The 15,796-nt window shown below is 40.5% G+C and overlaps 1 protein-coding gene across 4 annotated transcripts in view; it reads left to right on the top strand.

The window, feature by feature from the left end:
• FGGY (FGGY carbohydrate kinase domain containing) overlaps nucleotides 1-15,796 on the top strand; it is a 358,793-nt gene that overhangs the window by 158,843 nt on the left and 184,154 nt on the right. For all 4 annotated transcript variants that reach the window (XM_080921783.1, XM_080921785.1, XM_080921784.1 and 1 more), the window contains one exon: nucleotides 14,211-14,339. In XM_080921783.1, coding sequence (XP_080777909.1) covers nucleotides 14,211-14,339 — 129 coding nt within the window. The remainder of the gene's footprint in view (nucleotides 1-14,210; nucleotides 14,340-15,796) is intronic.

The raw sequence follows: 15,796 nt of genomic DNA, 5'->3' as shown, positions 1-15,796 counted from the left end.
CAGACCATCCCATTCTTTATCTTAAAAATGATCCACTGAACTGATTGTTGTCACAGATCAATTAGAGTATAATGTGTATGAGCCAAACTGTAAGATTCTGTCTTTAACCTGCCTGCTGGACTTTGCCTATTTCTGATCTGAACCATCTTATAGCCCTTCCTGCATGGTTCTATGCTAATCAGAGCTCCCTTAGAGGTAGGGTGAGGGTGTGTGTGGCAGAGGCAGGAGTGAGGCTGTGTGTGGCAGAGGCAGGGGTGAGACTGTGTGTGGCAGAGGCAGGGGTGAGGCTGTGTGTGGCAGAGGCAGGGGTCAGTGAAAGTGTGTCAAGAAAGAGAGGGACTCATTATAAGAAATTCTCTCACTCAATTCTAGAAGCTAGGGAACCCCTTGAGTTTCTTGTTTAGGGTTCATATCGAAAGGCCTGAGGAACAAGAGAGCCCGTGTTGTAGTTTCAGAATAGTGTCACCAGACTTCAGTGAGACACAGGAAAAACAGTGTTTCTGGGCCAGAGGAGGGAAAGATGCTGACTAGTTGGAAGGCCACCAGGAAGTATAGTCTGAGGGAAGTCTAAACCTCCTCTGGTCCTCACTGAATAATTGGATAACCCCATTTATACCTCACCCCAAAAGTACCTCACAGAAATTCTCTGAATATTGTTTGACCGCATTTCTAGACATCATGTAGCCAACGAAGTTTCTCAACTCCTTCCTGAAATAGGTGGCTGAGTAGTGTGAATCCTTCTCACTAGCCAATCACATAACTAGCTCTCTTTCCTCATCGTTTGCCAATCAGATAACTCTCTCCCCTCATCTCTTAGCCTTGTTCATTCCTCTCTGTATGGGTCAGCTTTCCACTCCACAGAAAACACACCTAAGCCAAACCAGAAGAAGAAAGATTTCATCTGGCTCACAGTTTCAGAGAAGACAGTTGGTTGCTTGACTATGGCTTTGGGGCAATGGCAACACAAACCATTGTAGTGTGGAGTGTGTGATATAACACAGCTGCTAACATGACTATTGGGATGCCGAGAGAGAAGGTAAGGGACCATTACTACCGTTATATTCATACTTAGATGACGAAACTTCCTGCTATTGGGCCACAACTAGGAAATATTACACCACTTTCTGACAGCATCAGAGACTGGTGACTAAGCATATGAGTCTTTGAAAGCCCTTGAATATCTAAATCATTGTATTACCTGTGAAAGAAAAGTTTCTTTGTCTAACCTTGAGATTTGCAGATTTTATGGTCAGATCACCCCCTTTCCCATACAGTATACTTTAAAATGAAGCTAAGTCTAGATTGTCTTGAAACAGCAAAAGAAAAGTTAAGTATTCAGTTCTAAGATATGGTTAAATAATATCACATATCTTAAAGTATGATAGATTCTCCTTTCTGTGTGGATGTGTATATGTGCTGGTGTTATATGCATATTTTATATGGTGTGTAAGCACATATGTGTGCACATAAGCATGTGAAAAACAGGGGTCTTTAACAATGTCATTTCAATTTCTGCCTTAGTTTTTGAGACACAGTCTCTGGCTGAACTGGACCTGGAGCTCACCAATCAGCTGGACTGGCTCTCACAGAAGCCCCAAGGTTCTCCTGCTCTCTGTGAAGAAGTGCTGAGATTATAGAAGTGTTGATTTTTACTCCTAGTTGTTTTTTTTTTTAACCTGGATGTTGGTGATCAAACTCATGTCTTACTGATTGCCCAGAAATGACTTTACTGACTAAGTCACCCCATTGCATCCTGACACATTGTCTAATAGAAACCATGATACTCATTGATGAGGAACGATGTCTGCTGACCTTAAACCACAGACTTTAAGGTTGTATAAGCATACTAACGCTGCCACAGAGGATTGAATAATGCATACCTTAATATCGTGGAAGAGCATATTGTGATACTTTTTTTATTACTAGTTATCTGTGGGAAAGAGAAATTGAAGTAGACAGAATTCTCTCTTTTTACTCTTTGTGTATTTTCCATAATGAAGTCTTAACTACCTTCAACTTCATGTTCTCCATATTTATCTTTTAAAAGTCAGCTCTGTTGTTTATGCTAGGGCTTGGCAGACTGCTTCTGTGGGTGTCCTAGAGGATGTACAACCTCAAATGCCTTCTCTGGAAACAATCTTGAAAGATGACCCTTACGTTCCTTCTTTCTTTTTCTTTCCTCTCTCCTCTTTCTCTTCCCTCCTCTAGCTGTTGGGAACACTAAAGCCTGTAGGAGTGTAGAGCTGGTTCTTGCTATGGTCAGTGCTTCCTCTGGGGACCCTTTTTGTATCCTGAGTAAATGGACATGGTGACTAGGGACTCCTTTAGGTGCTTTGAGCCAATTATCTTTTATCATTTTGACTAAAATATGTTCACTTTTCTAGATCCTATGTCCAAAGAGTAAGAGTTTTAAAATGAGAAAGTTAGATTTATAAATCTTGAATTTTTCATTTTTTTAATCAATTGACCATTTTCTCAAAAATTTGTATGCTACCTCCACCCCAGGTAACCCAGACAAGTAGAGTTTAAGTGCTGTAAAGTTGCAGTGTGATTCTGCAATGTATTCATATACTTGACTCCAGTGGTTTGATTAAATGCCAACTTGTCCAATTCTCCCTCTGTAGTGAAGGAAGGATGCTCCCTAACCTGCAGGAAGGTCACTGTCTTCTGACTCTCCCTCTGTAGTGAAGGAAGGATGCTCCCTAACCTACAGGAAGGTCATTGTCTTCTGACTCTCCCTCTGTAGTGAAGGAAGGATGCTCCCTAATCTGCAGGAAGGTCACTGTCTTCTGACTCTCCCTCTGTAGTGAAGAAAGGATGCTCCCTAATCTGCAGGAAGGTCATTGTCTTCTGCTTCTTCTTTTCACCTGTGGAAGCTGATGGAGGGCTTTTTTTTACAACCCACATCACCGTTCCTCCTTTATAGCTCCAGGTAGATGGTCTGATGCCACAGGCCAGGTTCTAGTATCAAACCTCAGAATCTTAGTTCTTGAATCTGGATCCCTGGAATGTAAGATCTAATGCCTACATCAGCCTTTGGGCATTTCCTTCTCTACTTGAGGCAGAGCAGAATGGCTGTAGGGCTCCAAAACCTTTCATTTCAGGGCAAAAAGGTTCTGGTTGCTGGAGGAAAAGCTTAGAAGTCATATTCATAGTCTGTTTCTTCATATTATTGCGATGTGTCTGAATTCTGATGAAATCTAGTATACAAAACCAACCAGCTAAACAAAACCAAAAACCTACTATCCTGTCAAAACTAAACAATGCCCAGTTTGGCGCTCTTGTTTTTATGTTCAATGCTTATTTATAGCCTGGCTTTTTAAACATGATGGCTGTTACATTTAGTAAGTTCTGTGTCAGCAGCTTCTCTTTGTTCCCTGTGTATTCTGAGTACTCTTGTCCTATCCACACGTCTGTAGTACTTTGATTAAGGAGATTACACCAAAAGACTTTCATGCCTCAAACATTGTTTCAGTGCCATTGGTTTTGCCAACTACACTTGACTGAAGGGAGACACCTTGTTATGTTCTTTTCATCATCTGTCCTGTAAAATGATTGGTTGTCAGGAAAACAGCATAGAAAATAGGTCATTGTTAACCACATAAATACTTTATAAACTTGACAATCAAAATTCCAGCATATGCTCCCTATAATGGTTAAAGGAAAGGAAATGTTGCAGATAACATCCTCCCTTACAAACTGGACATTTCTCTTTAAAGTCTGTAAGAATGCTAGTCAACACACACACACACACACACACACACACACATACACACACACACACACACACACACACCATTCTCTTCAGCCCTACCGGCATTCTTGATGGAGAACCTGTGCAGTGCACAGATACTTTGGTCCTCTGTATTCTCAGTACCAGACACAAGAAGCAACCAAGCTCTTATAGGGACTGTGCTTTTGCTTCTTGATAATGGCCATTTGTTATGAATGTTTATCTACAAAGAATCTGAATTTAGAGGTCTTGAGCTCTGAAAGTTGAGGCATGCAACCAAAGCTGGATAAAACTGACTGCTGAAATCACACTCTTTGTAGTAGCACTCTGGTTCCCTGTCAAAAATGTGAGCAGTCGGGCTTTAAAAAGGGCACTTCTAAGATGAAATATACACTTTTCAAAACAATAGCAGAAAGCCTTTTCAAGGGTAAAACAGTTGGGGAAAAATAATATGTAATTTAGTGTTCATTGAGTTTGAGCAATTAATCCTGCCCTCTTGGGTGAATTTAGTATAACATATTTGCACATGAAAGTACAAGACTGGCTTCCTTTCTGTGAAAATGAGACATCTGGTTGGAAAGTGAAAAATTTGGTCAATTACCTGAATCATGTTTGGTCTACATGATAGAAAAGCCCCAGATGTCTTGAAATCACCAGATGTTTGGCCTTGTGCGGTTACCACCAGTCCTGCTGACTGGCCCTTTCCTGTGAGGGTTGCTGTTTGACATCCCATAGAGGCAGCCGTTGTTAGGAGGCTGTTATCTTCCGTCTGGCAGCAGTGTACGAACTGAGTCTAGACGCTCACCCACACTGACCTCTGACAGTGCTTCTCGGGCTGTGCTGCATCTGGAATGGAATCACACAAAGAAATCCAGTGATTAAAAGAATACCCTTTATTCTGAGATCACTTTCCTGTCTTTATAGTGATCAAATGTTCTGTTCAATACTGAATTGTACATTTGGAAAAGCAAGTCATTTGGACAATCGTTTAAAACTGAGACAATTAGGTCTGTAGGTTTTGTTGTTGTTGTTGTTTTTTTTAAATGTAGTTTCCATTGAACTGTGAAACAACAAATTAAAATCCTGAAACCCTACATAGTACCTGAAGCAAGATGGCAGCTAAAGCCACTCTTTCCTGAGTCTGCCTTTTCTCACATGTGGTGCTACTCTCTATGGCTGCATTTCTTACCTCTCTCTGGAAAGCCATAGTCACCTGACAGTTCAGTGTTTTGTTGATAAAATAATATTTCCTTTTGAAGCCAGCATTTAGTGCTTAAAATAACTCCAAAAAGAATGTTTTCTGCACTCATTCTTAAGACATTTCACTCTGAAGACTTATCATGGGAATGTGTTAAACTTGAAAATCATTTGCGAAAGACCAGTTTCACAAATTTTGAGACAAATTTGAAGCATGCATTAATTAAATTCTGGGTAAGATGACAGACTCTAGCTAGGCCCTTTCCAAGGTTTCGAGAAAATGACAAGAAGTCACATTTGTCAGCAGCTTATAAAGGCAAACCCACAAAGCTTTGTATTTCCTATCAGATCCAATCACAGGTAGACATATATCCTGACATACTTCCTGCCTACATACCTCCTGCCTACATACAATCAGGGGCGAGCACGCATCCTGATGGATATCCTGCCTGTGTACCTTCCATCTACATGTGATCAAACATATCCAGTGCAACTGGGTCAACAAACTTGTTTAACAAGTGAAAACATAAACAATGATCTCGAGCGTTCAGGAAGTATCTGTCCTTGGGCAAGGGGTTTACCAATTAGAGGCATTTTTTTTTTTAAATAAATCTCTTAGACACAGTAACTAAAGCTCAAAACATAACTTTGGCTCTCACACATGCCCACAGGGAGACATTTTTTTTCCATGCTGACAAACTGAATTCTATTATTGTGAATGCTTTAACACCTTTCATGGTTTCTGCAGCTTGCTCCCATGACCTCAAAAGCCTATTTCTTGTCACACACTAACACCATAGAGCCCTCAAAGTTTTCAGACTCAGCCAGAATGAACTATGTGACCTCTTTGTTCTAGACAGTATGCAACATACCCGGCACAGAGAGCTGTGCTAAGTGTAGTAGTGTCTCCTATCTGCTGATCTGTTGTTCTCCGTGGGCCATCAGCAGTTGTGTTTCTTGGGCATTATCTTGATGAATTACCACTCTAGGAGGAACATATCACTATTTTAGAATTCCTATAGGCATGGGAGTTTGCAGTGGAAAGAAATCCCTTGCTGAAGGTCATAAGCCCTGAGAATAGCAAGGCCATAGAGTGCATGTGGGCTTGTGTATTACCTAACCTGACCTGCACAAGCTATGCTAACCCACCTGCCTCTCACAATACAGTTGAAAGAGTGGTGCCCTTTGGGCCATTATCATTGAAATTAAAAGAGGTACGTGCAAGGAAAAAAGTCCTTCTGTATAAAGAACAGAATGATCTAATTCCAGACACCATACTGTGGGGTTCTAGAGGAAAGAGGGATTAATTATGATCTACCTAGGGAAGGATTTTAGGAGGTAGCCTTAGGCTAAGTGAGAACAAAATAGGTCATCAACAATTATCTAGAGAATTAGGTCATTGTGGATGTCAGAGCTGATGATTTCAAACTCAAAGACTACAGCTATGCCCTGAATAGTTCAGAGCTGCCTCCCATACTTCTGGAAGCTATTGAGTTTTGTCAGCTATTCTAGACTCCAGGTGACTTTCTTCTGTCCTGGCTTTCTTCTGTGTACTATGGAGGGACCAGAGTAGCATTCTATAGTAGGAGGTATAGAAAGCAGAGGAAGCCTTGTGAGTTAGGGGCCATGTTTTGAATCTAGACTTTGCTTCTATGACCACCACAGATCCAGTTCCCTCTTTGGATTCCTGCTTTGTAAGGGTCAGTCTAGGAAAGGAGAATGTAGATGTTTGCAGTGTGTTAGAATATTTGGTCCTTGGGATTTTGTTCCTGTATTCAGCCTATCAGTGGTGCCTCTGTTTCCTGCTCAGTGCAGTCTAGACCTAAGCCACTTTCCAAAATTGCCTTGTAAGTTGGGAAAGTTTCAGGCTTTAGAGTCAGACCTTTGAATTCTGATCCTGATCTGATCCTTAAATGTAACCCCTCATTCTCTTTCCTTCCTGGATAACTGGGGGAAAAAATTGAAATGTTGTGGTTTTGTTTCTATTTTATAAAATAATAAACTCTAATATTTAGACTCTAACTTACATAATTGAAATCTATTGTCTTCCACAAGAATTTTCCTTTCATTGGTTTGTTATTAGGATGGAAAGTTATATGAACAGAAATGTTCCAAGAACAGTTAGCAAAGGCTCATCGGCGTGAATAATCATGTTGTTGAAATACACGATGTACACACTGCTCTTCAGCTCACTGACCTGTTGCACCAACTGGTTGCTAATTGGATTCTTTGAACCAGCTTGTCCAGCTGGGAGGACTTGAAGCTGTGTTCTGTAAGAATCTGGTATCTGTGGTCTCTTGCTACCATAGGAAGAGGCTTTGTGCCCAGGAAGAGGCGGCGTCATGCCTTCTGCCATTTGCTGGGTATGTACATTGCCCTTGATTTGTGTCATTGTCCTGAGTTTGAAATGAGCGTGGCCACTGGTGGGATTATATTAGTTTCTTTCCCCTGGGAATATCCAGGATTTAGAGTTAAATTTAGTGTTCATCTGTTTTGTTTACTTTCTACTAAAATGCTGCATAGGCATGTTCCAGTTTAATGTTTCTGTTCAAGTTTATTGATCTATATCTTATGGTCTTAGAATATAAAAAAAAACAGTGTAAGTTTGTTAAGTAAACATTACCTTTAAAAGTATATTGTAAACACATGGGAATGGGAGAAAACAGATATGTAGAGAAATGGATGTCTGGGATTTATTCTCTTTCTACCTGGAGAGATGGAAAGAACCCAGTATAGAGGTATAATACAGAAGGTTATTTAAAAGTACATTTAAAGTTTAGGGTATATAGGGTCTATTAATACCAAGAATACAAAATCAGAGATATTTTGAATGTATCAAATCATCTAAACTATGGAGTACTTATAAGACATATTAACTAACATGTAACAGAAGTGGTATTAGAAAGGACTAGTAACTGCCAGAAGGATTTCCTCTGTATTGATCCTCGACCTGTTTTCTGCTCTGGGACAGTGTGTGGCCCACCATAGGTGTCTACTCACTGTTTTTATGGAGAGTGATAACAAATATCATACGGTTTGATATCAAAACAGTAATGGAAATGAAATTTAGTTTCTAGTCCTCTGATTTCTAGGAGGCATATCAGACACTATCCTGGAAGAGGGGAAGAACATTAGCTTTGTTTTTCTCAGGAAGCCTCTTCTTGGATGACTCATTTAGGATATGTGTAACACCAATTCAGTAGCCAAGACTACTACAATCTTTTCAGCCATTTTCTTCCAGATGTCCCAGTTTTCTAGAAAATCCCCTAAGCTGACCTACCCATGTGATCTGAGTCAGGCAAGACCTTACCATCTTTCTTGAATCATTCAAGCATGTGCCATGTCTGTGTGAAACAGACATGTGAAACTTAAGAGTTGTCCCTGAATCCTGCACAGTGGTTGAGAATTGTATGTCCTCAGTCATGTTCCCCACTTTTAAATCAGATTGAAAGTAGGTTGAGTTTGAAAGAATTCCAGAACTCTCTCCAACTGGCAGGGCAAAGTGTTCTTTAGCACAGCCTTGGACATAATGGGGTTGGCCTGTCAGCCTTGCCCCGCTGAGCTGTTCCTTGCATTCCAGGCAAGCATGAGGAAGCAGGGTCACATGCCACCCACGCCCAAACCTCTTTGACATTTCTATGGGCCTGGAGCCAAATCTCCCTGTGTTTCATCTCCCTCTCAGAATACAAAGAAACACTGAACCTTCCAGTTAATTCAATACCCTCCCCCCTTCCTGGAGAGGATAACAGTTCTGTTGACCATTATAATGCATCTTCTGTCTCCCAGAGATCCACATAGTCATTAATTTCTGCTGCTGACATCAGGAAAGAGGATTATGTGTGTGTCTGAAACTGTTCCCAGAGTGCTCATTAGTCATAGATAATTGAAAAACTGGTAGGGGAAGGTTTGGTGTAATAGGAGCTTGTGAAGAGGGACTGCAGCCACCCGGTAATTGTAGGCTCCAGCTTTGACCACTCAGGCCAAATATGTCCATTCAGATGGGAATTCATGGGGCCTAGGAGTCCTCAGGGCCATCTGATATCCGAAGGTGAAAGTGTAACACAGCCAGAGATCAGAGTGTAGGTGAATTGTCCCTGGGTTTCTTTCCTGTCTTCAGCTTCAGGAACAGGACTTAGAAAAGATGCAGGGAATCTGCTTTCAGTTTGTTTTTATGTAAACTTAAGCCAGTTTGGTTTGTTATAAACAAACACACAAGGTCATGATCTGGAAAGACATGGATGGTCAGGAGAGTACCTCATAGCATACATCTTATCTGTGCTATTAAGAAATCAGTTTTTCCCCCTAGAAACTTCTAGAAGTAAATGTGTTCTTGTGCTAGAATGTTTGTAGTCTTGAAAAGTATCACAAATACAACATTGGATGAACACTGTTTTGCATCCTGACTTTGTCCCTTATTTTGTCTTTGTCTTCCTACCTTATTCATACCTTAATTCTTTCTTGTGTATTTTAGTGACTCTATAGGATTCTGTGGAATAGATGATATGGTTTATTTGTGGTTAATTTGCTTGCTTGCTTTCCTTCCCCTCCCTCGCTCCTTCCCTTCTTTCCTTCCTCCTTCCTTCCTTCCTTCCTTCCTTCCTTCCTTCCTTCTTTCCTTCCTTCCTTCCTTCCTTCCTTCCTTCCTCCCTTCCTTCCTTCCTTTCTTTCTTTCCAGGACAGCAGAAAAACACCTCTAAAATTATTATACAAGAATTGTTAGTTCAAAGTATAACAAAAGAGAGGATGGGCTAACATAAAGCAAAAATCCACCCATACACTCTCCTCCATTGGAAACATGTGTGTGTGTGTGTGTGTGTGTGTGTGTGTGTGTGTGTGTGTTTTACCTCCTAGGAATATAGTTTTATAAATTCATCTATCACCATTGTTATTTTTACAGTGAAGTCATATTCTTTTGCATTATATCTTGCAGCCGGCATTTCCCCCTTGTTTTAGTATTTGAAAGATAAAATAATGTTTCCTATTCTAGCCTTTCCTCATACAGTAGGGTCTATTTTTAACAACCAAATCTAAAGGTTAAGCTTAAGTAGCTCCTTAGTGCCTTGCTGTCTGCAGCCATGTGCTGTCTCTTTCATAGCTATACCCCCGTTCTTCACTCTGTTGCAGTACATATTGAAAGACACCAAAGGTTTATCCCTTTTCTGGCCATGAGGTCTCATGTCTCAAGCCCGACCCTGATATGGAGCCACACACACCTCTGGCACCAGGTCTGAGCCTCCAGAGCCCAACTTGTCTGCTCAAAACTCCCTTCCCTTGGTGATTTACTACCGCTTGTTCTCCACCTCTGTCCTGGGGTGTTCCTGTACCCCCAAATCCCACAAGCACAACTCTACAGCCAGATAGCTTTTCATACAGGATTATATGTTCAACTCTTAAGTGACATGCAAACCCTCTACATAACAAGATTGCATCAAATACACAAAGATACAAACTGCCCTTCTATATGAGATATTAGGTCCGTAAAATCCGTATTGTTCATAGCTTTTTAACACCAATCAATATCACCTGGGTCTAGCTGGTCTTGGGAAGCTCCATGTTGCCACGACCTTCCCCCTCCATCCTTTGACTTTCACAGACCTCTCTGCCCTCTCTACCTCCCTCGCCCCACCAGTCACTGGCTTTCAATTATTTTACTAATTAAAATGGGAAAGTTTAGTTGGAGTCATATGACTAGGCAGCCCTTCTTGGGGAAATGGAATTAACATTAAAATACAAACGACTTCAGGACAATCTACACCACTCTTCCTCAGTGTTTATATTCTAATAGACTAGATACTTATAGCAACTCCTGGCCCCTCTGGGCTTCCTACAGTGAACCACCATATCTTTTGATGGAGCTACTTTCTGGAACATAATAATTCTAGTATGATAGCATATGTTGTTCATCTTTGGAAGTCATCTCAACCTTTTCCCAGGTGTTATCTCTACCTTGGAGATTTTATTCATTCTCTAAGGCCAGAGTAGGGATCCCTCCTCATTTCTTTAGGCATATCACATACATTCTACCTTTTTGAGATCTTCTACAAGGCTTACTATCTTAGTTTCCCAACCTCTTAGTTGTAGACTTCAGTGTGAAACTTTTAAAATCACAGGGGCCATTTCACTTGGAACTTGGCACAGGGGAGGTGAAAATCAGTGTGGAGCATCTTTTAACTGGCTTGTGAAACACATGAGTGAGTGGTTTGACAAAGCATAAGAGGGATTGCAGATGCTTAGTCAGGGACATTAGCTCTGGGAAGAGCAATGTTGTGGTTTATTAAATTTTCTGCTGAATGAAAACTTTTGGGAAAGTTATCAGCTCACATCTAACATCCCTAGTCCTTCTCTGATGGTTCTGGGTGAGAAAATGTAGATGTGGAAGGAAGATTTCTTGAATTCTCAAAATACCTATTTCCACCTTCCTGTTTCATGTTGTGCCCTCCTGGTTTGGATAAACAGAGTTTCTTCTTGTTTGAGTTTATATGGTTGATTCCTGAACACTGTGGTTCCAATTTAAGGAGGGATACTCATCATGGTGAACATTAATTTTTATTCCTAGATCACTAGTGTTGGAAGCCTGGCTTACTGCCCTGGGCTGAATCGTCTGGGAATAGATCTGAGACAAATGTGGTCTCAGGTGTTGGCTGAGAGTGTTTATCTGTGACAGAGGAAACCATCAGTACATATAGTTCCACATCACTTTAACCAGCCAAGCAATGTTGTAAGGCAAGGGTCCTATAGCAGGCCTCCCTCGTTCTAAGTTACAGGACAGGGACCCTAGAGAAAGAATCTGCAGTTGAGGGTATTCAAGAGACAAGCTTGGCAGCTGGCTAGTGTACGCCCTCGATGTTTTAAGCTGGTCACCTTTCCCTTTCTGGATAAGAGAATTCAAGCCATTGCATCTCCTCCTCCCATGTTCTCTATATCAAGGCTACCACCATGATTACTTATTTCTTGTTCAACAAAATCTCTCATGTCTTTTTTATTCCTGCATCCTAGTTACTCCTATCTTAATGACTCTTCTGTGTTCTTTCCTATTCTCAAGTGTGTCCTCTCCTAAAATGTTGCTGGAATGAGCATCTAAAGACTCAAATTGAGCCACCCAGCGGGTTCTAGCCTGTCACTGCAGTGTTATAGCAAGGTCTCTAACCCTTTCTGACTGTTCCACCCTCTTCTCCCAGCCCATGTGTATACTGACAAGCAGATCTGCTGGTAGCCCAGGGCTCTGCTCACAGTCTTCCTCAGAGAAGCCAGATTTGTTCATTTACCACTTAAGTTCTTTTTCTAAATATACCCAGAGAAAAAATGTCCACCATGCAAATTCCCACTTGATCTAAAACTGTCCAAGAAAGTTACTTCTTCTAAAGCTGCAGACCTTGAGGATGAAAGTAAACCTTCTTCTTTCTTATTTACATTATTTATTAGAACTCAAAATAACTCTGCAGGCAGTACCCAAATAGTAGTAGTTTTAACGTGTACAATAATGCTTGTTTTAGAAATACTTTTTGTGATCCCCTCACTTATCTAAAGCATATTTAAGAAAAGTTTTTGCTTCAGACATCAGAGTACAAGATTTGATGTCAGAAGACTCTAAGGCCTACCTCCAACTCTCAAGCTATGTGGCTGCAGGAATTGTATGCTTGGAATACTTTCAATTTCCTGACAGCTGTCTGTGAGATTGAGACACAGTAGATACTTCTATACCCTTCTTAGAAGTTGTTAGCAAAACGAAGGAACTAGATGGGTTTATCCCAGGAGGATGTCTATCATATTTGCAGACTATATATGATATAATTTAGAGTCTCTCCATAATCTAGAACACAGCTCTTCCTCAGTACTTCTGGCCTGGGAAATGAGCACAAACCAGAGGTCAGCCTATTCCTACTATTTGTACCTTGTTCATTAGACCAGAATAATTCAATTAAACTTTTCTAGGCTTCACAGTAAAGGTTTTAAATGTAGATGAATTAATTCTGATATGTCTTATTTAACTTAATAGATAAAAATATCATTTCAACATATAAGTTGTCTATCATTTCTTTTTGCTGTGCTTAAGGATAAAAGCCCAGTATTCTGTTCACAGTAGATATGCATAGTATCAATAAACTGTGCACCCAACTTATGTGAAATTAATTGTGAGATATTTACATTAACCTTCCCAAACTGAATGACTCTTTGGTGCATTTCTCACCAAGCATATCACAATTCACATACTAGATTTCCATTGGAGTTTTTTTTAAATGAATGCTAGAAAAGTAAAATTACACAACCAGATAATTCCAAACACTTTGCTTTTCAAAACAGAAATTCAGTGATTTTGCATTTTAAATGTAAATTTATTAAAATCAGGTTTGAATAAAGATGCTCCAAAACACACCATCATGATATCAGTCTTTGTGGCTAACCTATTTTCAGAGCTAGTTATAGACAGAAGCTCATTATTTAAAATAGTTGGAAGTGTGGACTGGGGGGTGCTTTACCTCCAGTTATCGGGGCTGTGGAAGTCCTTTGCCATCTTCACTTACCTTTCTCTGAGCTGAAATCCTAAGGCACTTCTGCCATCTCAGAATCACAAGGGGCAAACGATATTGCATGATACAATACCTGATAGTCTAAGTCTTATTCCGCCCCTGCAGGGCTAAGATCCAGCTAGAGCATCTTTGCGAGTGAAAAGGGCTCTGCCTGTCAAGCAGCTGGCAACGGAGAGATCGGTTCATTTTCTTCTGCCTCACATGGTTTTCTATGTCTTTATCTCATCTCCCTAACTAGGTGAAAAACAAGAACAGCCTTTTACCGCTCCACAGTGCCAACACAAAGCTAGACAATCAATAAATTATTAACTAAAAGCCTGCCTGACTGTAAGAACTCAAGGTCACTTGAACTATCAGGGTCACTCATTGCAAAACTCCAAAGAACTGTTTCTGTTAAGCGGCAGCCTCATAGAAACCCCGGGATTTCAGCTGAGCCATCTCATCCTGCTGGAACAGAAAACTCAAGAAATTCTTCCTTGGAACAAAATATTTCCTTCCCTTATCCTATGATAGGAAGCAACTACAGAAGTCACTTTTCTGTTTCTTTTTGAGTGTGTGTTTACATGCATATCAAAGACATATACCAAGGTCACAGAATGAGCAAAAGGACATTTCACGGCTGCATGGTCTTTGTGAAGTTGAGAAAATGCAGGCACAGAGGATGGAGCAAAAGGGTCCTCTTAAGAAAACCCTCTGTTCCCTTTAGTGTATTGCCGACTGATGGGTGTTTGTTTTCTCTCATGTCTACACAGGAAATCTCGTGTTGCCTCCCGGAGCTTCTCTTGGAGTTGGGCTCATACCAGAAGCAGCAACAGAGCTGGGTCTTCCTTCTGGGATTGCGGTGGCAGCCTCGCTCATTGATGCCCATGCAGGAGGATTAGGTAACCTCTTCTTCCCCTCCCAGCACCAGTTCTGTGGGTCCTCTGGTAAACAGAGTGCTGCCAAACCTAGGATACGACTCTGTTTGCACAGCAAAGGTCAAGCTGATGAGTCAAGATGTAAGAATGAAGGCCTTCATACATGTAGGTACTTGAATAGAGTTAGGAAACTTTTAATCAAATATAACATTGGTTTCTAAATTATTAATTTCTTAATACATCATAGTATAAAAGTTATTCTAGATAGTTCTGTGGCTTACTGAAATTTGATAAAGTTCCGTTCACTTCCATCCATCGTGTGTGATGGTAGAGTGTGTTCATGTATTCCTCTACACATAGTATATTTATTTAGTAAAATATTCGGCATTTTTCATAAGTTCAGTGACTTGATCGAAGTCTTGATTTTATCTCCTATGTAACTTTCAAGTCTTCAGTCCTTGCATTAGTTTAATCACTTTTGAAAACTCCACCTGACCTCGTAGCACACTCTGGCACGGGGATAGGGCACGTAGAACAACACCCCGGACTGGGGTAGGAGATCAGTGTGGGTAGCGTGTGGAATTCAGTTCTCAACTCCATAAAACTATCTAACTGGAATGGACCAAAGTAAACCAAAACCAAATCCTTTTCTCAATTTTTAGTGGGAAAAATACAGTGAAGCAAAGAATTATAGTTACATGTGAAGGCTGTGTTCTCACCTTCATCTCTACTCTAGATTCCTTCTTTTTCCTTCTCTGGATACTATAATTCTCAGAATCTCTCAATTTTACTATAGTCATATATTTTCCCATCCTTTAGTACAAGAACATTTGTTTCAAATTAGGTCTTGTAATTCATAAGGCAAATATATGAACACAAATATCAATACATGACTTTGAATTGTCAGAATAGAATGGGATAAAGTAGACCAGAACCAGTCAGAATCCTGCAGACTGTGTCTCCCATGGTAAGGGGAAATTAACTCTGTGTTGTGGACCTGTGTTTTTAGTTGTGAGTGTATGCATGCATTTACCAGGCCAAAATGAAAGTCTCAGAATGGATTGTAGTCACACAACTTCAGGCGTGTCAGGTGACATGTACCTGTCCTTTTTGCTGTTTGGGAGATAAGGCAAGAGCTTAGGCAGTCAGGTGGCCCAGTAAGATTCCAAATCTGAATTGCTGATTCCCACTTTACAGAAGTGATTCTCAGTCTGTGGGTCATGACCCCTTTGTGGGGGGCGGGGTGGAACAACCCTTTCACAGGGCTGATGAAGACTATTGAAAAACACAGATGCTTACATTCTGGTTCATAACAGTAGCAAAACTACAGTTACAAAGTAGAAATGAAAATAATTTAATTGTTGGGGGAACTTCATTAAGGGTCAAGCATTAAGAAGGTTGAAAACCTTTGCCTTAGAATCAAGAACTGACTCTTTCAAGGACTTGCATATATTGTGTTTCCAGATCTCATTCCATTATAT

Source organism: Micromys minutus (genome assembly GCF_963924665.1).
Source record: "Micromys minutus genome assembly, chromosome: 9".
NCBI lineage: Eukaryota > Metazoa > Chordata > Mammalia > Rodentia > Muridae > Micromys > Micromys minutus.
The sequence above is the reverse complement of the archived record's forward strand: the minus strand, read 5'-3'. Positions and strand labels throughout refer to the sequence as shown.